The sequence below is a fragment of the Lissotriton helveticus genome, chromosome 4_1 (genome assembly GCF_964261635.1).
Source record: "Lissotriton helveticus chromosome 4_1, aLisHel1.1, whole genome shotgun sequence".
Classification (NCBI taxonomy): domain Eukaryota; kingdom Metazoa; phylum Chordata; class Amphibia; order Caudata; family Salamandridae; genus Lissotriton; species Lissotriton helveticus.
In genome coordinates, this window is record NC_136063.1 from 1,320,594,657 (window position 1) to 1,320,613,425 (window position 18,769).

General features: G+C 43.1%; 1 protein-coding gene across 1 annotated transcript in view; it reads right to left on the minus strand.

Moving 5' to 3' along the window:
• The window catches only part of LOC144829101 (cytidine monophosphate-N-acetylneuraminic acid hydroxylase-like), a 694,590-nt gene that overhangs the window by 259,518 nt on the left and 416,303 nt on the right, over nucleotides 1-18,769 (minus strand). Inside the window, exons 5-6 of the mRNA XM_078687905.1 lie at nucleotides 16,849-17,039; nucleotides 11,678-11,825 (exon numbers count right to left, since the gene is read on the minus strand). Of these exons, the coding sequence (XP_078544031.1) occupies nucleotides 11,678-11,825; nucleotides 16,849-17,039 (339 nt within the window). The remainder of the gene's footprint in view (nucleotides 1-11,677; nucleotides 11,826-16,848; nucleotides 17,040-18,769) is intronic.

Genomic DNA, 18,769 nt, shown 5'->3' on the forward strand with positions numbered 1-18,769 from the left:
TACATTAATATCTACAGTATCAAATCCCTGCATGTTGCAAAAATATATGTGCAATATGAAGCCAAATGTAAACATAAAAACCCAATGGAAACATGTAATTGTCAAGGTTTTCAAATACCAATATTTAAATACTAGTCTGGAGTAAACTCAATAACGGGATAAATCCCTATGTGTAACTTCCATCCAAAGTGACGTGTACCCAAGAAGTGCTCATGAAATAAAGTGCATAGTGCATAGTGTTATTGAAAAAACATGAGTCTAAAATACATTCTGGACTGGTTCCTCTGGATCAGACTGAGCCCAGACTTGATCACAGAGGGACTGACCTCACTGCTGGTTATTACAGCAATAGCAATTGCTAAACAAATTCATGAAGGCAAGAGTTTTCAAATAGGAATTGGAGGAATTTAGTAACGTTAAACGTATACCTACGTGCTAATTAAATGGCAGCATATACAGTACAGTGATATTATGTGCAAATTGTTGTTTCGAGATCATAAATATTGATGAAATATAAAACATAAAACAATAAATAACTATCAAAAGTTAAAAACCGTTTCAAATTCATATAGTACAACAGTATAATACTCCAACATGACTAAGTAGCAATAGTTCTAATTTTGGAGGTCTCAGTGTAAACATGTATATATATCTTCTGTAAGATTTAAACCATTGGGTTGTTTAATAATAATAATAATAAAGAGCTTATAAAGCGCACAGTAACGCCATCACGGCATGTCCCCGCGCTGAATGGAGCTACTCACAACCACCCCCTACAGAACCCCTAGCCCTACAAGGTATAGAGTAGAGTTTTGAGCCTAGCCCGAAACACCGTCTCACTGCTCTCCAATCTCAGGGCAGGAGGAAGTTTGTTCCAGTGCTGAGCAGCTTGGAGCGAGAAAGATCGTCCGCCCATTCTGGCCTTCCTTACCCTTGGGACTGTCAACAGCCCAATGCCCTCCGAACGGAGGGCCCTTGGCGGTTCGTAGCGGCTGTCTAAGTCCCTAAGATAGGCAGGCGACCTGCCCCAGACAATACGATGACAGAAGAGGAGGCATTTGAACAGCACGCTTTTCTTCACTGGCAACCAGTGAAGCGCATCCAGTGCCTGCTGAGAATTTGCTCTCCTAGGTCTCCTTAGCACCAATCTGGCGGCGGCATTCTGGATGACTTGCAGGCGACCAAGGCTGCCCTCGGTGGACCCAAGGAACAGAATGTTTCCATAGTCCAACCGAGAGGTCACCAGTGCCTGCGTCAACGTCCTTCTGGCCTCTAGGGGTAGCAGGTCTAAAGTTTTGTTTAGGGTCTTCAGTACCCCGAAAAACTTGCCCACAAGACGCCTTATATGGCCCTCACAGGAGAGCGTGGGGTTAACCCATACTCCCAAGTTCTTAGCCTCCTCACAAGGTGTGGGAGTAGGACCAAGGCATGGAGGCCACCACTCAGCCGACCAGCTGTCACTCTTTCCCCCCACTACCAGAACCTCTGTCTTAGAGCCGTTGAGCTTTAGGCAGTGGGAGTCCATCCACTCAGCTAATGCCTGCATACAGGCCTTAAAGTTGGTGGAGGCATTGGCGGTGTTCTGCGATAGAGAAATCAGCAGCTGAGTGTCGTCGGCATAAGATACCAATTCCACCCCGTATGCCTGTACCACCTTCGCCAGGGAGGCCATGTACAGATTAAAAAGATTGGGGCTCAAAGCAGAGCCCTGAGGCACTCCCTGGTCTAGTGGCATCTCTACCGATCGACAAGCCCCTTGTTGTACCTGGAAGCATCTTCCTATAAGGAACGACTGCAGCCAGTGCAGCGCGGGACCAGCGACCCCAGCCTCACTAAGACACTGTAGCAAGATGGAATGAGCTACAGTGTCGAAAGCTGCGCTGAGGTCGAGCATGATCAAGGCCATTGTGTGTCCTGCATCCGCTCCTGCTCTTAAGGTCTCAGTGGCACGTAAAAGAGCTGTCTCCGCCGAGAAGCCAGCTCTAAATCCTGATTGGGAGGGATGAAATAGATTCCCTCTCTCCAGATGCTCAGTGAGTTGAGCATTAACCACCTTCTCAGCCACTTTCGCCACGTAAGGCAATAGTGAAATGGGTCTGAGGTTTTCCAGCACATCAATGCTTACATTTGGTTTTTTCTTTATTGGGAGTACTATAGCCTTCTTCCACTCCTCTGGAACCCGCTGAGTGGAGAAAGAGGTCTGTAAGACATGTCTTATGTGTGGTTCCAGTCCAGCAAGACCCTCCGCAATGACCCAAGGAGGGGCCGGGTCATTGGGGGATCCAGACTTCACACTACGACAAATCTTTATTAGACTATCAGCCGACGGGACCTCGAAGATTTGCAAAGAAGAGTCGGGAGCCATAGGCGATCCAACCGCTCTGAAGTCTATGCCCCTTCCCGGCTGTTTAGAGAAGGAGGTATAAATTGCTTTAACTTTGTTTGAAAAAAAGTTAGCGACTCTTGCATTCCTCCGTGGAGACACTTACAGGAGCATTTGAGCTGGAAACCAGAGATATTTCCTTGTAAATTTTAAACAATTTGCGTGAGGAGCTCTCGGCTGCTTCAATGCGTGCCTGGAAATATTTAGCTTTCGCTTTACTATCTAGCTGAAGAATGTATTTGGTCTCAAGTTTTCTTAGCTGAGCCTCTCTATTGCCACCCCTTCTACTTGCACATATGGAATCAATAACATAGTACTGTAGCTGATTACTGTTACTTTGGTGGAATTCCTTGAAGTGCCTGGCTACAGGATATGTGTTGTCCTGATTTGTAATGGCCCTAAGGTGCTGTAATATACGTTTATGGACCGGGAGTTTAGTACTCCCGACATACCGTAGGGCGCATGGACATTCCAGGATGTAGATGGCAAATTCTGTTTTACAGGTAAGGACCTTACTGATTGTGCGGTCCTTATTGCCAAAACCATCTCTGAAGGTCTTTTTATTGATGCCATGTGCACAGGCCTTGCAAGTTTTGCACTTAAAGAAACCTTTGTTAGTCTGCCACCAAGAGGTTTTATTAAACACTTCAGGACTTGTATCAAACAATTTGTCTTTCATTGAAGGTGCACGACTGTAAGTGATAGATGCCTTACTGGGAAGTAAATTTCCAATTATGACATCCTTCAGTACTGTTGGCCAATTTCTATTTATGATTTATCGCAATTCTCTATGTTGATTACAAAAGCCTAATATAATTCGAGATGGCTCTCTTGGTACAGTAGTGGTGGTTGTAGTTTCCGATTCTGGGATATATACATCCTCTGCGGTACAGTATTTACTAAGCAACTGAGGGCGAGTAATCAGCATAGATTTTTGTATAGCCTTTCTGATAATTTTCTTGGAATAGCCTCTTTCTAAGAATCTGGCCATGCTAGATTCTTGTGCCCAATGTAGCTCCTGATCATTGCTACATAGTCGTCTTAACCGGATCATTTCCCCATAGGGTATGCTTGTAATTAAATGGGCCGGATGTGCACTGCCCGCATGTAGCGTGGTATTGCCTGCAGTGCTTTTTCTGTATTGACGTGTTTCAAGGCTATTTCCATTCACAAATACTTCTGTATCCAAAAAGGCTATTTTCTGCTGACTCAAAGTTGCAGTAAAATTAAGATTACACGAATTTACATTGATTTTTGTCACAAACTCTAGTGCGTCTACCTTACTGCCCCTCCAGACCACAAACAGATCATCAATGTATCTGTACCATGTTGTCACATTACTAGCCATGATATCTTTATGCTCAACCAGGAGGACCAGTTCCTCCCAAGCTCCCATGTGTAAACATGCGTAGCTTGGTGAGAAACTGACCCCCATGGCTACTCCCTGGAGTTGTTTGTATAGTAAATTATTATACATGAATACGTTATGGTGTAAACTGTATTCCAGCATAGTTATCAACATTTCATTGTGCTTTTCAAACATTTTTTCCCTGCGTGATAAATAGTATTTATTTGCTGCCACACCATCCTGATGTTTAATGCTAGTGTATAGCGATGAGACGTCTAGCGCCATTAACCAATCACCTTCCTGCCATATTACATTGCACAATTTTGATAAAAAATCCCCAGTATCTTGGATATATGAGTCCAATGTTTTTACAAAGCATTGCAAATAATAGTCAATATAAACTGAGGTATTTTCCATCAGACCACCCCTGGCTGAAATGATGGGTCTGCGAGGGGTGTTAACACAGTCTTTGTGTATCTTAGGGATATGGTAAAATTTCGGAATCACTGGGAAATCATTCCATAGAAATTTAAATTCCGCCTCAGATAACAGTTTTTTATTTCGCCATCCCCATAGTTTCTGATGGTATTCAATTTGCATGGCTTTAGTGGAGGTTGCATTGATTCACTCATAATGCTCCCGGTTGTTTAGTTGAGCACAAGCTTCTTTGTCATATGCCAATTTAGTTTGTAATACAATGTTACCTCCCTTGTCACTAGGGCGCACAATAATATTTTTGTCACTGCTTAATTTGTTAATCAGCGCTTCATAGTCCATTACTTTTTTGTCGTATTTACATTTTTTCATACAAGTTTTACTCTATAGAGTCTTGATTTCATTCGTTACATTTTCATGAAAAATATCTAGATTATCCCGTGGCATGATAGGGATAAATGTGGACGATGGTTTAAAGGAAGTAATTGGACTTGTTAAATTGGCAGTTCTGATTTCACCACTGCTAATTAATGTCCCATTGTCAATTCCTTCATTGTTCCACAAACCCTCAATTTCTTGGGTTGTAAGAGGGGAGACATTCACATGCTTATTGTTAATCGGACTTCCACAACCGTTGTGCCCACTACTCTTGCTCAGGCTAGGAGTGTGTTATCAATATTTGTTGTCTAGTTTCCTTCCTCAGTAAAAATCGGGTATGCACTTTTCTATTCAATAGGCCGGAGTTATGAAAATATCCGCCTCTTCTCTACCGATAGGATTAATTCATTTCCCACAGGTCCTTAAAATACTTCGATCGGTCTCTTTTTGGGATTCTTTTCTTTTTTGTATATATATATATATATATACAAAATTGGCACAAATTGACGAAGCCCGATGGCGAAACGCGTCTTGTTGCTGTGAGCGTTCCAACAATAAACATCTTGGTTGGAACCACCCCTGCGTGTGCTGCATTCCTTTTGGAGTTAATATCCTTTGGATTTTGGAGCTTTAATTACGTTTGCGGGCACACCCCCGCTTTGTGTGCACCCGCTCGTGTGTGCAGTTGGCTGGTGTTTGGGAGCTGCAATATATATATATATATATATATATATATATATATATATATATATATATATATATATATATATATATATATATATATATATATATATATATATATATATATATATATATATATATATATATATATATATATATATATATATATATATATATATATATATATATATATGAAAGAACATATATATGTATATATTCGTCCAAGGCGGTATTGTAATTACAGCAAAAGACGCACTCACGGGTCAGTTTCAGCAAAGTTCTGACAGACTCGTTTTGGCGAAAACGCCTTTCTCAATACATATATATTACCTATATTACCTACTGGCAGTCGTAGTCGTACCGCACTGGAGTCAAGCTATCTTGGCTGATGAGGGCTGAAATTCCAAAACTGGTCCTAGGATGCTTGTTTCCAGTCCAGGGAGGACCTGGCCTGGCAGTTCAGGCTGGACTGTTCCCACTGGGTGCAGGGTAAAGACTGATGTGCATATGGCTGGGTCCAAACTGGAATGGCATGGTGAGCAAAACAAACGATGGATTTAGGCCCAGATCTCTGTAATGGGGTGAATGTATGACATTGTTCTGCATTCTGTCAATCAATTGTTCTTTTTGCATTTGTCACCCCGAGTGGGACAGGTATGCCCAGACGTGGGTCCCGTGCTCTCCATGCCACTGGAGTCCAGCTATCCTGCCTCATTAGGGCAGAAAGCCCAAAACCAGTCCAATAATGCGTGTTTCCAGTCCAGGGAGGACCTGGCCTGCCAGTTTGGGCTGGATTGTTCTCATTGAGCACAGGGTCAAGACTGATTTGCATATGGCTGGGTCCAATCTGGAATGGCATGTTGACCAAAACAACGGTGGATTTAGGCCCAGATCTCTGTACTGGGGTGAATGTATGACATTGTTCTGCATTCTGTCCATCAATTGTTCATTTTGTAATGTACAGCTGGGGCATTGGCTCTAGGTTGCCAGAGAGGGCTGGGTATATGCTCAAGTGTGAATATGATCAAAAACCCATAAATTCACTGAAACAAACAATGGTTACAATGAAATTATAGATAGGTATTGACATGAGTTAAAATATAATGTTTAAAAACAAAAAACCCACAACATTTACCAGTTATAGTTTACTGAATTATAACTTGCACGCCCACCATGTAGTGCTTAAGACCTCAAATATTACATCACTTGACATGTTAAATGACAATATTGATGCTATCACAGATGCAATGATGAGATCACTGATGACATCATCCAGTCATTGAAATAGCACCATATAGGGTTTGTGAACTTAAAGTAATTCCAAAGCCTACACCTATGGCCAATTTTCCATTCACCTTAATTGTTTTACACTCTTTAAAACATCACATGACCCACATTTTTAAGTCAAGAACTTGACAGATGTGCATTTACCAATGAAAAGACAACTTGCATGCCTTATAGACAACCATCCGTAGTTTGGTAAAAATACACTACACACATTCCTGAGATGGGCACAATGGCAAACAAGCTTGGAGATATGCCAGTGTGCGATCAACCATATCTAAGTGGGACACCCCTACGTTCTACATTATTCAGCAATCAGCAATGCCTCAAAATCTTCATCGTAGTTCTGGAAATAGACATTCATACCTCATCAACTTCCTCGCTACATATAATTTGTCTATAGCACTGTTTTTCTTTCTTTTTTTCTGATTTTTTTATAGGGTGAACTTGACCCAAATATATTGGGTATCAGAGCGCTTTACATGAGCACCAGATGCTTACACAAGGACACATAAATTCTTGTTACAAGATTAAGGGCCAGATGTAAGTAAGTTCCATTTACCGATTCTAAAATACCGAATTTTACCGATTCGGTTTTTTAGAATCGGTAAATGGTATGTAGGTAAGTATTCGTTAAAGTTTACCGAACCGGTAATATTCAGTAATCACCGATTCGGTAAATACCGAATCGGTAATTCTCATTCATTCCTATGGGCCTGGAGGCCCATAGGAATAAATGGGAATTACCGAATCGGTATTTACCTATTCGGTAATGGGGGAACACATTCAAGGGTGGCAGGGTGTCACATTGACACCCGGTTGCACCCCTGAATAGTGCATGGGTGTACATGTGGCAGACATACATGCCCTGAGGGCATGTATGTCTGCCACATGGCACTTTTGAAAAAGGCACACATTTGCTTTTTCAAAGGTTTTTGATATTTACCAACAACTTTTATTTGGTGGTAAATACCGAATCCTTAACCATGCAATGCACTCATTTGAGTGCTCCCCACATTTCAGATTCGGTAATTTAGCGATTCGGTGTTTTAAGGAATCGGTAATTTACCGATTCCTTAAATTACCGATTCGGTAAATGACCGAATCTGAAATGTAGCTACCTACATCTCAATAGCCTAATACCGGTTAGTAACGGACGAAATTCGGTAATTTCGGCAGTTACCGACCGGTATTGGACTACCTACATCTGACCCTAAGTGATTTGCCCAGAATCACAGTATGTTCAGCATCATTGCCCAGACTTTAACCCGGTTCCCTAGATTTGAGATTGACCGTCCTAGATATTAGGCTACATTCCCTGAATTACAACTATTTAAAATGGCCATGTGCCCAGAAATAGGATAATCAATTGTCAATAGAAGCTATGGCTTTTCTCAAATTTTTTGGAACAGGCCTTGACCTTAAGCCACAACCTACTTTGCAACATTCATCTGCAATCCACATCAGATGTGTTCAGCCATTGCCTTGTTTAACATGGAGTAAAGCACCCAAAACGTTAGTGATTTGTTAACAGTGATGTCATTAATGATGTCATTTAACATGTAATGAGTAACACAATGGGAGAGGTGTGGTGCAGCAGCCAGGGCGGCTGACTCTGGGACACTGGGCTGACGGTTCGCTACTCGGTAGCAGCTCAGCCCAGCACGTCTGACTCTGAGCAGTAGCTCGCTTAATCTTACCCACGGCCCCCAGCGCCTTGAGACCCTAAGGGGTGAATAGTTGGCGCTTTACAAATATCGGGTTAATATGTGAGGTCCTAAGCAGTGCATCACGAGGGTTAAATTCTAGTTAGCTCAGTAAAATATAACTGATGAATGGGCTTTTGTTTTTAAATGTTAGTTTTTATCTGGTTATTTAATTTCAACTATAACTTCACTTTACAGTTTGGTTTTCTTAATAAATTCAGTTTTTTTAAAACTATGATCTTATTAACATGTCTAATTACAATGTCATATAACATATCTATGAGTTTGCATGATTTGAGTCCTGTACAAGTAATAGGTCCACAATTGTTTCAATCGTCTCTTTAATGGGAACCAGGTACCCCATTGCAGTAGTTGATTCTCTCCAGGTAGCAAAAAAGAGCAGTCCAAGGCCTACCCAATGGAAGTGGTATGAGCTAGTAATCTCCATCTGCTGGCTCGCAACAACAACACTCAAGAAATTATTGTGCAGCCAGTGCTGTTTATTTGGAAAAAGTAAATTTATTACACACACGCTACTAAATACTAAGCATTTATTTACAAATATACAGCTGGTAGATGAAAACGCTTTTGGTGACATTTTCAGAATTACATTTGAAGCTAGTGGGTCATGACCACCATAATCACAATACTCCTACCTATACCCGAAGAAAACATCAAAATATAAGGGGTGTCATTTTAAATCAAGCAGGCCTATTTGGTTTTGTCAAGGGTCACCACATAGGTGTTTAAGTTTAAGACAAGCCTAATGGTTTTGACAAGGGTTGATCACATGCTTATATATGTAAGCACATATATAAATACTGCCATTAATACCAATAAAATCAATAATCACGTGTAAATGCATTCATAATTAATGTAACCTTTGTAATGGTCACCAACAACCATTGTCAATAGAGTATTCTAAAGACAGCATTTTGTAAATCCTACAAAAACATGGGTTAGAACATGGGTACTCACAAACTTTCTCTCGGGGCCAAATTTACAGTGTGGTTTGTGTCCGAGGGCTGCACGATGGGGGCACGGTAGTGGGGGAGGGGGCGGGGCTAGAGCAACAAAAAAAACTGTGACCATGAGGTTGAACACAGGTCCCTGCAGTGGATGCCTTCGTCCACTGAGCCACCAGACCCGGCATACACACATCTCTCTCTCTATCTCTCTACCTCTCTCTCCCTCTCTCTCCCTCTCTCCCTCCCTCTCTCCCGCCATCTCTCCCTATTTCTCCCTCTGTCTCACCCAGACTGTCTCATTCCCTCTCTCTCTCTCTCTCTCTCTGTCTCCCTCTCTCTCCTTCCCTCTCCCTCTCGGTCTCCCTCACTCTGTCGCCCTTTCTGTCGCCCTCCTCCCTCTGTCGCCCTCCTCCCTCTGTATCCCTCCCCCCTCCCTCTGTCTGTCACCCTCCTCCCTCCCTCTGACACTCTCCTCCCTCCCTCCTTCCTCCCTCTGTCTGTCACCCTCCTCCCTCCCACCGCCCTCCCTCGCTCCTCCCTCCCTCTGTCTGTCACCCTCCTCCCTCCCTCCTCCCTCTGTCTGTCACCCTCCTCCCTCCCTCCTCCCTCCCTCTGTCTGTCACCCTCCTCCCTCCCTCCTCCCCCCTCTGTCTGTCACCCTCCTCCCTCTGTCTGTCACCCCCCTCCCTCCCTCCTCCCTCCCTCTGTCTGTCACCCTCTGTCTCGCTCCTCCCTCTCTCCTCCCTCCCGCGGTCTGTCACCCTCTGTCTCCCTCCTCCCCCCCTCCTTCCTCCCTCTGTCTGTCACCCTCTCCCTTTCTCTGTCTCCCTCCCTCTCCTTTTCTCTGTCTCCCTCCCTCTCCCTTTCCCTGTCTCCCTTTTTTCTGTCTCCCTCTATCTGTCTCCCTTTCCCTCCCTCGCTCTCCCTTCCTCTCCCTCCCTTGCTCTCCCTCTGTCTGCCTCCCTTTCCCTTCCTCCCTCGCTCTCCCTCGCTCTCTATCCCTTTCCTTCCCTCCCCGCTCTCCCTCTGTCTGCCTCCCTTTCCCTCCCTCCGTTCCCTTCCTCCCTCTCTCTCCCTCTGTCTGTCTCCCTTTCCCTCCCTCCCTCTCTCTCCCTCCCTCTTCCTCCCTCGCTCTCCCTCCCCCTCCCTTTCCCTCCCTCCTTCGCTCTCCCTCCCTTTCCCTCCATTTCCTTCCCTCCCTCGCTCTCCCTCCCTTTCCTTCCCTCCCTTGCTCTCCCTCAGTCTGCCTCCCTTTCCCTCCCTACTATCCCTTCCTCCCTTGCTCTCCCTACCTTTCCCTCCCTCTCTCTCCCTCCCCTCCCTTTCCCTCCCTCCCTGTCTCCCTCCCGCTACCTCCCTCCCTCGCTCTCCCTCTGTCTGCCTCCCTTTCCCTCCCTAGCTCTCCCTCTGTCTGCCTCCCTTTCCTTCTCTCCCTCCCTCGCTCTCCCTCCCTCTCCCTCATTCGCTCTATCCCCCCTCCCTTTCCCTCCCTCGCTCTCCCTCCCCCTCCCTTTCCCTCCCTCTCTCCCTCCCTCTACCTCCCTCCCTCGCTCTGTCTCCCTCCCTTTCCCTCACTCCCTCTGTCTCCCTCCCTCTCCCTCCCTCCCTCTACCTCCCGCTGTCACCTACTGTCACCTCACCCTGCCTGTGTGTGCCCGGGCTGAGACAGCTTCCTGGTCACACACACACACAGGCCCACCGAGCACTTCACAGGCCTTTAAAAGACCATTTGTATGTTAATGAGGCTTTTGTATTTCACCTCTTAGCGCCCCTGCAGCTCCACTCTGACTACTGGAATGCCGGGCCCCCACAGAGCAGCAGAGTCTCTCAGAGTCGCACGCAGTGTTTGCAGACACTCTTTAATTATTTATTTTTTTAACACGGGTAAGATGTCTGCAAGGTCCGCGGTCCGCCAAGGAAGGCTTTCCGAGCCGCTGGCGGCCCGCAGGCTGTACTATGAGTACCTGTGGGTTAGAGTGTTTCCTTTATTTTCTTCAGGCCACAAAATATGCAGTCATAGAACCTACCACTAGGAGTCCCTACACTCACAAGCTGTACAGCAAAAGCTGCAGCACAGGTACTCATTGAAATAAAGATCACCTTTCCTAGGCACTGTGACGTCAAGAGCTTCAGCAACTTAAAACCTTTTTGTAAATATCATTTGGGGGACTGCTGCAACTCCTGCAGCTCCCCCACGGCTCTTTAGCACCTTGTTGGTGGTGTGCATACCCCTTCCTGGGGCCTAATTAAAAAAGATGAAGGTGTAGGTTTTTGTTGTAGCAATCCTGGCTTACTCCTGCATACCACAACTAATCCAAGAGTACCTATCACAAGAGTAAATCACACCCACTCATTGCAAACTTTTTGTGAGTTTGTCGCCCACAGTAGACCAACCAAATACTTGGGTTACCTCACAACCCAATCTCATGACAGCAATGTGGGGCCCCAAAACTGTGATGAAGTGCTATACAAATGTTTAAGTAGTACACAATACCTCTTGCCAAACTCCAAAAGGTACGACATTTATGTTGGTTAGCTTTACGCCACTTTGCTCAAGATACCAGAAGACAGGCCTTTCAGTATCTCCAACATAAATTGGCACATCAGGTCTTATTTCAGCAAGCTTCTTTAGTGTGGGATAACTGCAAAACAAAAATGAAATGGTTTGATCAAACAAGCAAGCATTACAGATGATTCTCTTAACTTTTTATTCTTTCAAAATCCCATGGTCTCATTTTTACATGTGCCACGTGTGGTACAATGTCCAGATTCATTCAGAGTAATCTTCATTATATTGATTCTTAGTCTTCCTTGTCACAGTCTTTATTTCATTAAAGTTTGCGAATGTACTCAAAACAAACAACAGCTCAGACACTTCAAATGTAAACACCATACATTTCCCCTTATCTTACCCTGATGATATATATATATATATATCTGGCATCCTACTTAAGTATTCCTGAGCTGCTTGTCACTGAATTATGGCAGACACCAGATATCCCCTGCTTCTCATAGAGTTCACCTTATGAATAGACTACACAATGTAAGTTCTATAGCACACCAACACTCTTTTAATCACAGCTTTAAGGGTCTGATTTATTGCAGCTTTACCCATATTTAATTACATAAACACTGATTAATAAAACAGGTAATGTTAGCAGTGTGTTTAATATATAATGTTATCAGCTATTAGAAAAGAGATTTTCTTGGGTTTTTTGAGAGATGTGCAAGAGAGACATGAGGGAAAAATGTAACCGAGGTGCGGGAAAGAGTATTCCTTGAATCAATTTTATTTTGTAATTTCTTTTTACCATTTTCTTTTTTTGTTCAAGACATTTCATTGAATATTATAAAGACTTAGAATGTGGACATATTGTATTGTTCAGATTTAGAAGAAAGAAGTAACAATGCTCAGGGAGAGCCTGATGAGTAGTGCAAAGTACTCTGAAGATGTGTTTGTGAACAGGTAACCAATAAAGGGAATCAAAAAGAGGGTGAGTATGACAGAAACCTGTTGCTGCCCCTGGTCAACTAGGCAATAGGATGTCAGCTGCCCTAAGGTGTTGCACAAGAAACTTGGGAAGAAGCAAGTAGACAACATAATCATGTCTTGCACCAATGATATATGCCTCAGACAAGCATCTGAAATGAGTATTAGGAAGAGTAACTTCCTAAACTGGCAAAAAGTAAACGTGCAGCTAGGAACAACAGCAGCAAAAATTGAGGAGCCATCAATAAAAATAACTTCTAAGTTCCTGACCAAAGGATGTCCACTCATGGGCAAGACAGGGCCCTTACCACCAACATTTTTGTTTTGTCGCAGTTAATCTTAGACCATAGACTGCCTATTCAGCTCCAGACTTACGTCAGCTCATCCCAGAACACTGTAAGTGTGACGATGAGTTAGATCTTTCTTATATATGTTGGAAAGATATTCCAACCAGAAGGAGAAGACTGACAAAGGCTCCACATGCAGATTGAAGAGGAGAGGTGATAGGGAGGAGCCCTGTGGCACCCCACATCCAAGAAATGACGTAGAAGATGTAAAGGGGATAGGATCACTGCCTGACAGTGATTGATGAAGAAGGGCTTCAACCAGAAGAAGGCAAAGTTAAATAATTGAGCTGGCCAGAGAGGGTCCCAAAGGGAGTAATGATTGGTGGGGGCGAATGCCATATTGCTAACCATAGTCTCATAGAGAGGAGTCACAGAGTTAGAGAGCAGAGGGGAAGGAGAGCTATGCATAAAAAAGCAAAGAGCTGTCTGGGAGATATTAGAGCACTTTAGAAACACTGATTATTGTGAGGGCCTCTTCGGAGGAAGAGTACAAACTATAATGGAAATGTGATTAAAAAAAGGTCAGACCAAATTACATATATATAGTTGATAAAATGTCAACAGAGCTATCCTCAGCCCAAACCAGGAATAGAGTTGTGAAGGATCAGAAAGACATTTGTGAGTTTCAAGGCTGTAACAGATTCTAAAAAAAAAAGGTTAGGCTGGCTTATCGGACAACATATCCAGCCAAAAACTAATATTTATGATTGTAAGAGGGACTTAAGATGAGGTGACCACTGCAGTAGTGAAGTCGGGAGGGCGAATATAACTCCTTGCAGTCCAATTCAAGTTCCTGTTTCAGCATGAGCATAAAGAGGCGCTCAAACGCATACTGCACAGGCGCGCGACGCCCATTGGGCTCAAAGGGCTTCAGCCCCCTCTCCCCCAACCCAGTTGTGTGTCAGCCCAGGCTGAGACAGCTTACCGGGCACACACACAGCCGCACCCGAGTACTTCACAGGTCTTTAAAAGACTATTTACTTGTTAAAGAGCCTTTGTTGGTTTTTCACCCCTTCTTAGAACCCCTGCATCTCCACTCTGCCTAAAGCTGGAAGAATTAGCCCCCCCCCCAATTTTTATCAGCCCCCCATCCCCCCGAAGTTTAGTTCTAGTTGCGCCTCTGATACTGCACAACTGCAGATCCGCAGCCACACATATAGAAATGTCAAACTTGTCAACCTCTGAAAACAGACTAGCTAATCATGATGAAGAAATTGCTAACAGAATCCTCGCAGCTGGTACCCGACCTCCTCTTACACACAAGCTAGACAATAATAGTTGTTGATGGTGAGGGGAATTCAGGTGAAGGTTCTTTTAGGGTCTCAGAGGAAAAGACCAACAGTGCACAGTATATTTGCCATTTCCGATTTATAGGGGCTGGCTGTGGAATCTGAGACCCCCAAGCTGACTTATGCAGGGAACAGAGGAATGGGGCACCTTTGAGGCCTTTAACAGCTCACCAGTCCTGACGTCCTGGATGAGACAAACACTTGTTAAGTTATGTCTGAAGAGCCCGGATATCAGAAAGGAGTGTGCAAATGGGGCTGAGAAGTAAAAATAATTCAGAGTTTTTTCATATTAAAAATATTTGCATTTGTTAAAAAACTTACTAAAAACTCCTTTGAAAAAAATATATATATTTGCATTGCATTGATGTTGACATTAACATCTGCTAATGTAATTATATTTACTGTGTATTATTGACGATCAGATTGGCTATACCTAATGTAGGCCACATTTTAAAAATGGTTAACGCCTGGTTGTGATCTTGCTTCCCTAACACGTCTATTTATTTCAGGAGCAAGTCGACTCCCTGGAGATTAAACTCAATGTGTCATTGATGTTTTCAGATTCCATGTGAAATGTTTCTTTTATGTGATCTTGTAGAATGTGTTGCACTGCACAGCCTTCAACAAGTGTATCTCATTCTGTTGGAGATAACTGCAAGTCTAAAGAACATTTATAGTAGCTTCTTTGTGTAGTGTCTTGTGAAACGAATGTATGTGTGTTATCTTCATGAACCTTAAACTGAAAGAATCATATAGGTTAATCGTGTTGGTGTAGCGAAATGTTAGAATGGTGTGAATTAAGCTAAAAAGCAATTTAGAGCAGAATCAGATTACCTTTTCCTTACTTTGCAAAAGATAATTTTAGAGCAAATGCCCTTCTAATGCCTTAATAGCACAATCCCTTTTCTTGACATCTTAGCAGGATTTCCCTGATAAAGCAGGGTGGGGTGCTCTGCTTATGTGAGAACTGATTTTGCTTCAAGACAAGTCTTTGCACTTCTTGACAATGAAATTATTCACTGACTATTCCATTCATGTATTGATCCCTGATTAGAACTAATTCTGATGATTTGAATTTGTAACTTTGCTAATCATTAAATAAACTTACATAGTTTTGAAACGAAACCACTCAATGTCTTCCTTTTAAAGCCTAATGTGCTTCCAATTATTTAAATATATTGAATTTTGTTGTTAGCCTCAGTCTGAACTAAAGATTAATTGGAGAGCACGTTATGAACCTGAATTTGACTCAGAATTTGCTTGAAACAAAGCGATCCATCACAAGTGATCGTCCTAAGAACAGTAAGGTCTCAGAATTTCCCATGGCTGAAATCCTTCGCAAATGAGAGATATACTCAAAACTAGGGCCACCAGTAGCAATGGCCACTAATCATGAGGAATTCAAGGGACAAGCAGAAATTCAATACAGTGTACACTCCTCCATGGCGGAAAGAATCTCTCCAATACTACACTGAGAAAAAGAATGATTTTCAAAGCACAATGAGTTTCTGTTACCTTATGTTGATGAAATAGCAGAAACTACAAAACTGTTATCCATAATGAATCATTAGACTCTCAATGAGGCCAGATGTGAGAAGGCAGTCATGTGAACTACCATTCCATAAAGGGAATAAAAAGGTGTCAGCAGAACTCATGATGAACATTTTCATGCAGACAAAACATGTGTTTTCTAGTCAAAGGACCAATCCGAGACCAATACAACTACTTCTATGTCTCCCACATGGTACAGCACGCCCACCTAAACGGCCAGCCTTGTAAGACTGTAGATCGAGCATCAGTTAAACAGGAATGTCCTCCTCAGCTCCTGTAGTTGTATCAGGTTGGGCTTCAGTCCCAATGGTGATGGCACGCTCTTTGACATTTTCTCCCAATATCAGCTATTAATCTTCCTCCCCTTGGCTGTTTCTAAAGCGCGTTTCATTAACATCGTCTTCTTGGGGAATACACATTTTAAAAATAAAATGGTGCTTAATAACATAAGTCTTGTGAACCAGAGGGGTTGGCTCAGATAAGAAACATGTCTAGTGATGACTTGAGTAGCAGGAGGGGCACTTACCACCTGCAATAGTCTAGGCTGTGTGACAGCAGGGCGTACATGGTCCACTATCGATTACTACTTAACCATTAAGAATGGCTCAAGCCAAAAAATTACAGTCAGTATCAATTGTTAGAAGTCTCATACTATGCGGCCATTATAATTTGCTTTTTTTCCCGCCAGAATCATTTGTGCTAAGATGTTCTGATGTGCAATGTGTCCACACCCAATTTTATTCTGAGAAACTAAATGGCAACTGCGTAGATTTCACCGAGCTATAGGAGAAGATTCTATCTAGCCTGAGCACATGGGTATGCCCTACAGGGTATCATTTTCCTCTATCAAAGACTATATATTGACCACCCATTGGGTGGTTCACAAACCCTGATTACGCAACAACACAAATAATTTTTTTTGAAACACACATGCCGACTGTACTCATTTATAAGATATGTTCTATACGATGTTACTTTGTTACGATACCTGAGGTGATCAGAATGCATGTGGCTTATGTAAATCAGATCTGCACGGCAAAGTCGTTCCAGCCAGTCCCCGGGAGGCTCATGAAGCAACCACCATCCTCTGGCAAACGCAGGCCCAATAACCCAGGGATCAAACACCATGTGTTTATCACCAAATTTCACATCCATGCATGCATGGGTGATGTATGTAATCTGTTAAAAAGAAAACATAAATGAAATATAATTATGTTACAGAATTTTGGATGGGCTGGCAGTACATCCTAAGGTAGGACAGGAGCTATATTTGTTAAAAGTGAGTTGAGGCACCTGTTAGTTATCCTCAAATGACATTGTAGCAAAAGTTGTATCGAGCCCCTTCCCATGTTATCGCTGTTCCACCGTGGATGTCTCACCTCCCTTGTCCCTAGTCATTCTGGGCTATGACTCTTCATTGTTCCACCATACCATCAGTCCACACCTCTTGCAGAATATATCCCACAAAATTGATACCAGGAGTTTGTTGAGTCTGCGTCCACTTTCAAGAGCGTTTGCACCCTAATAGACTATTCCGTTTTCTAGCGAATGTCCCTTTTCAGTGGTGTTTGTACAATTGTGTGATTTAAAGGTAAATATGTTGTACACTCATTTTGGGTTCAATTAATGTTTTGTAAATTTAGGTAAGACACTCTGTGGTAAAGTGAAAGTCCTTGGAGCCAGCTGTATAAAATAGGTTGGATTTATTAAAGCTTAGTTCCAGGTTAAGTTCATTAGAAGAAGAAAGGTAGAAAGTAAACCCCACCAGGAGCAGCCTCCCTGCTGCTCAGCCTGCCTGCCATCAACTGACACTCTACACTCAAGCCAGGCACTCAAACATTCTATGAGGTCATCAGGCATTCTAACACTCAGACTAGCTGAGCAACAGGGAAGACACAGCCAGAGCAAGGAAGAACACAAGTCAATTAAAACACACTCCCCTACTTCTCACTTATAATTCTGAAGCAATGTTGGTTGCTGCAGGATAGCAGTCAGAAAAGTACCTGTTACCTCCAATCATGTGATGCTGAAGGAGGAGAACCCAATGGACTCTCACCCTTTTCCAAAAGCCTAGTAGATTAGGTGGCATCTCTGAGAAGCAGAGGTATTGTTTCTGTTTCCACCACACAAAGGCTGTGAGATCCTAGTATTGGCCCCCCTTTTCAATTTCTCAAAATCTAACCTTCACCCCACGGCATCTCATGGGATTCAGAAATGCCTAATGTCAACCCTTCCAATATGACATCAACCTATTAGTGAGTGTAAAACCTGAAGCGTGCACATAATATGGACAGTGAATGTGGGATTGGCTACTACATCTTTTGTTCGTGCTAGGCTTGAATAAGTAGGTCTTGACGTAAAACAGACAACTTTATTGACAGGCTATGAGACATGAAGAAACATACTGTTCACTAACTAGGGAACTAATGTCAGACAGTGACAAACCACCATATGGGTAATCAGTCTGTGTCTACAGTCCTGATTTGAAAACCAGCAATGTTTTATGGCCATGATGAAGCAGACATTGTGCCTCATATCATCTGTAGCTATTTTACACATTTGTGTAGTCCTCTAATCACGTTTAAGATGTCCAACTGGGAGGGTGTTCTGTGAGGATCCACTAAACTTGCAAATATCAGTGGGAGTCCCCCCAGTCCCACCAGCCAGAGCAGTGACACAAGCAACAGCACAGGAGAGTGCTTCACCTTGCCTGCAGCAGAAGTGCACGGCCTTCGATGAAGAGGAAAGACTGAAGTCCCTTTCATAGTTTCCTATCATCGGCTGAGGTCAGCTAGATACCAGCCTCTCTGCCCGCAGTCCCAGGCACAGTCTTGGTATAATACTGGAACAGCAACAAACAGAAATACATCCCCTTTCAACTCGGATGTATGACGTTACAACGCATACTT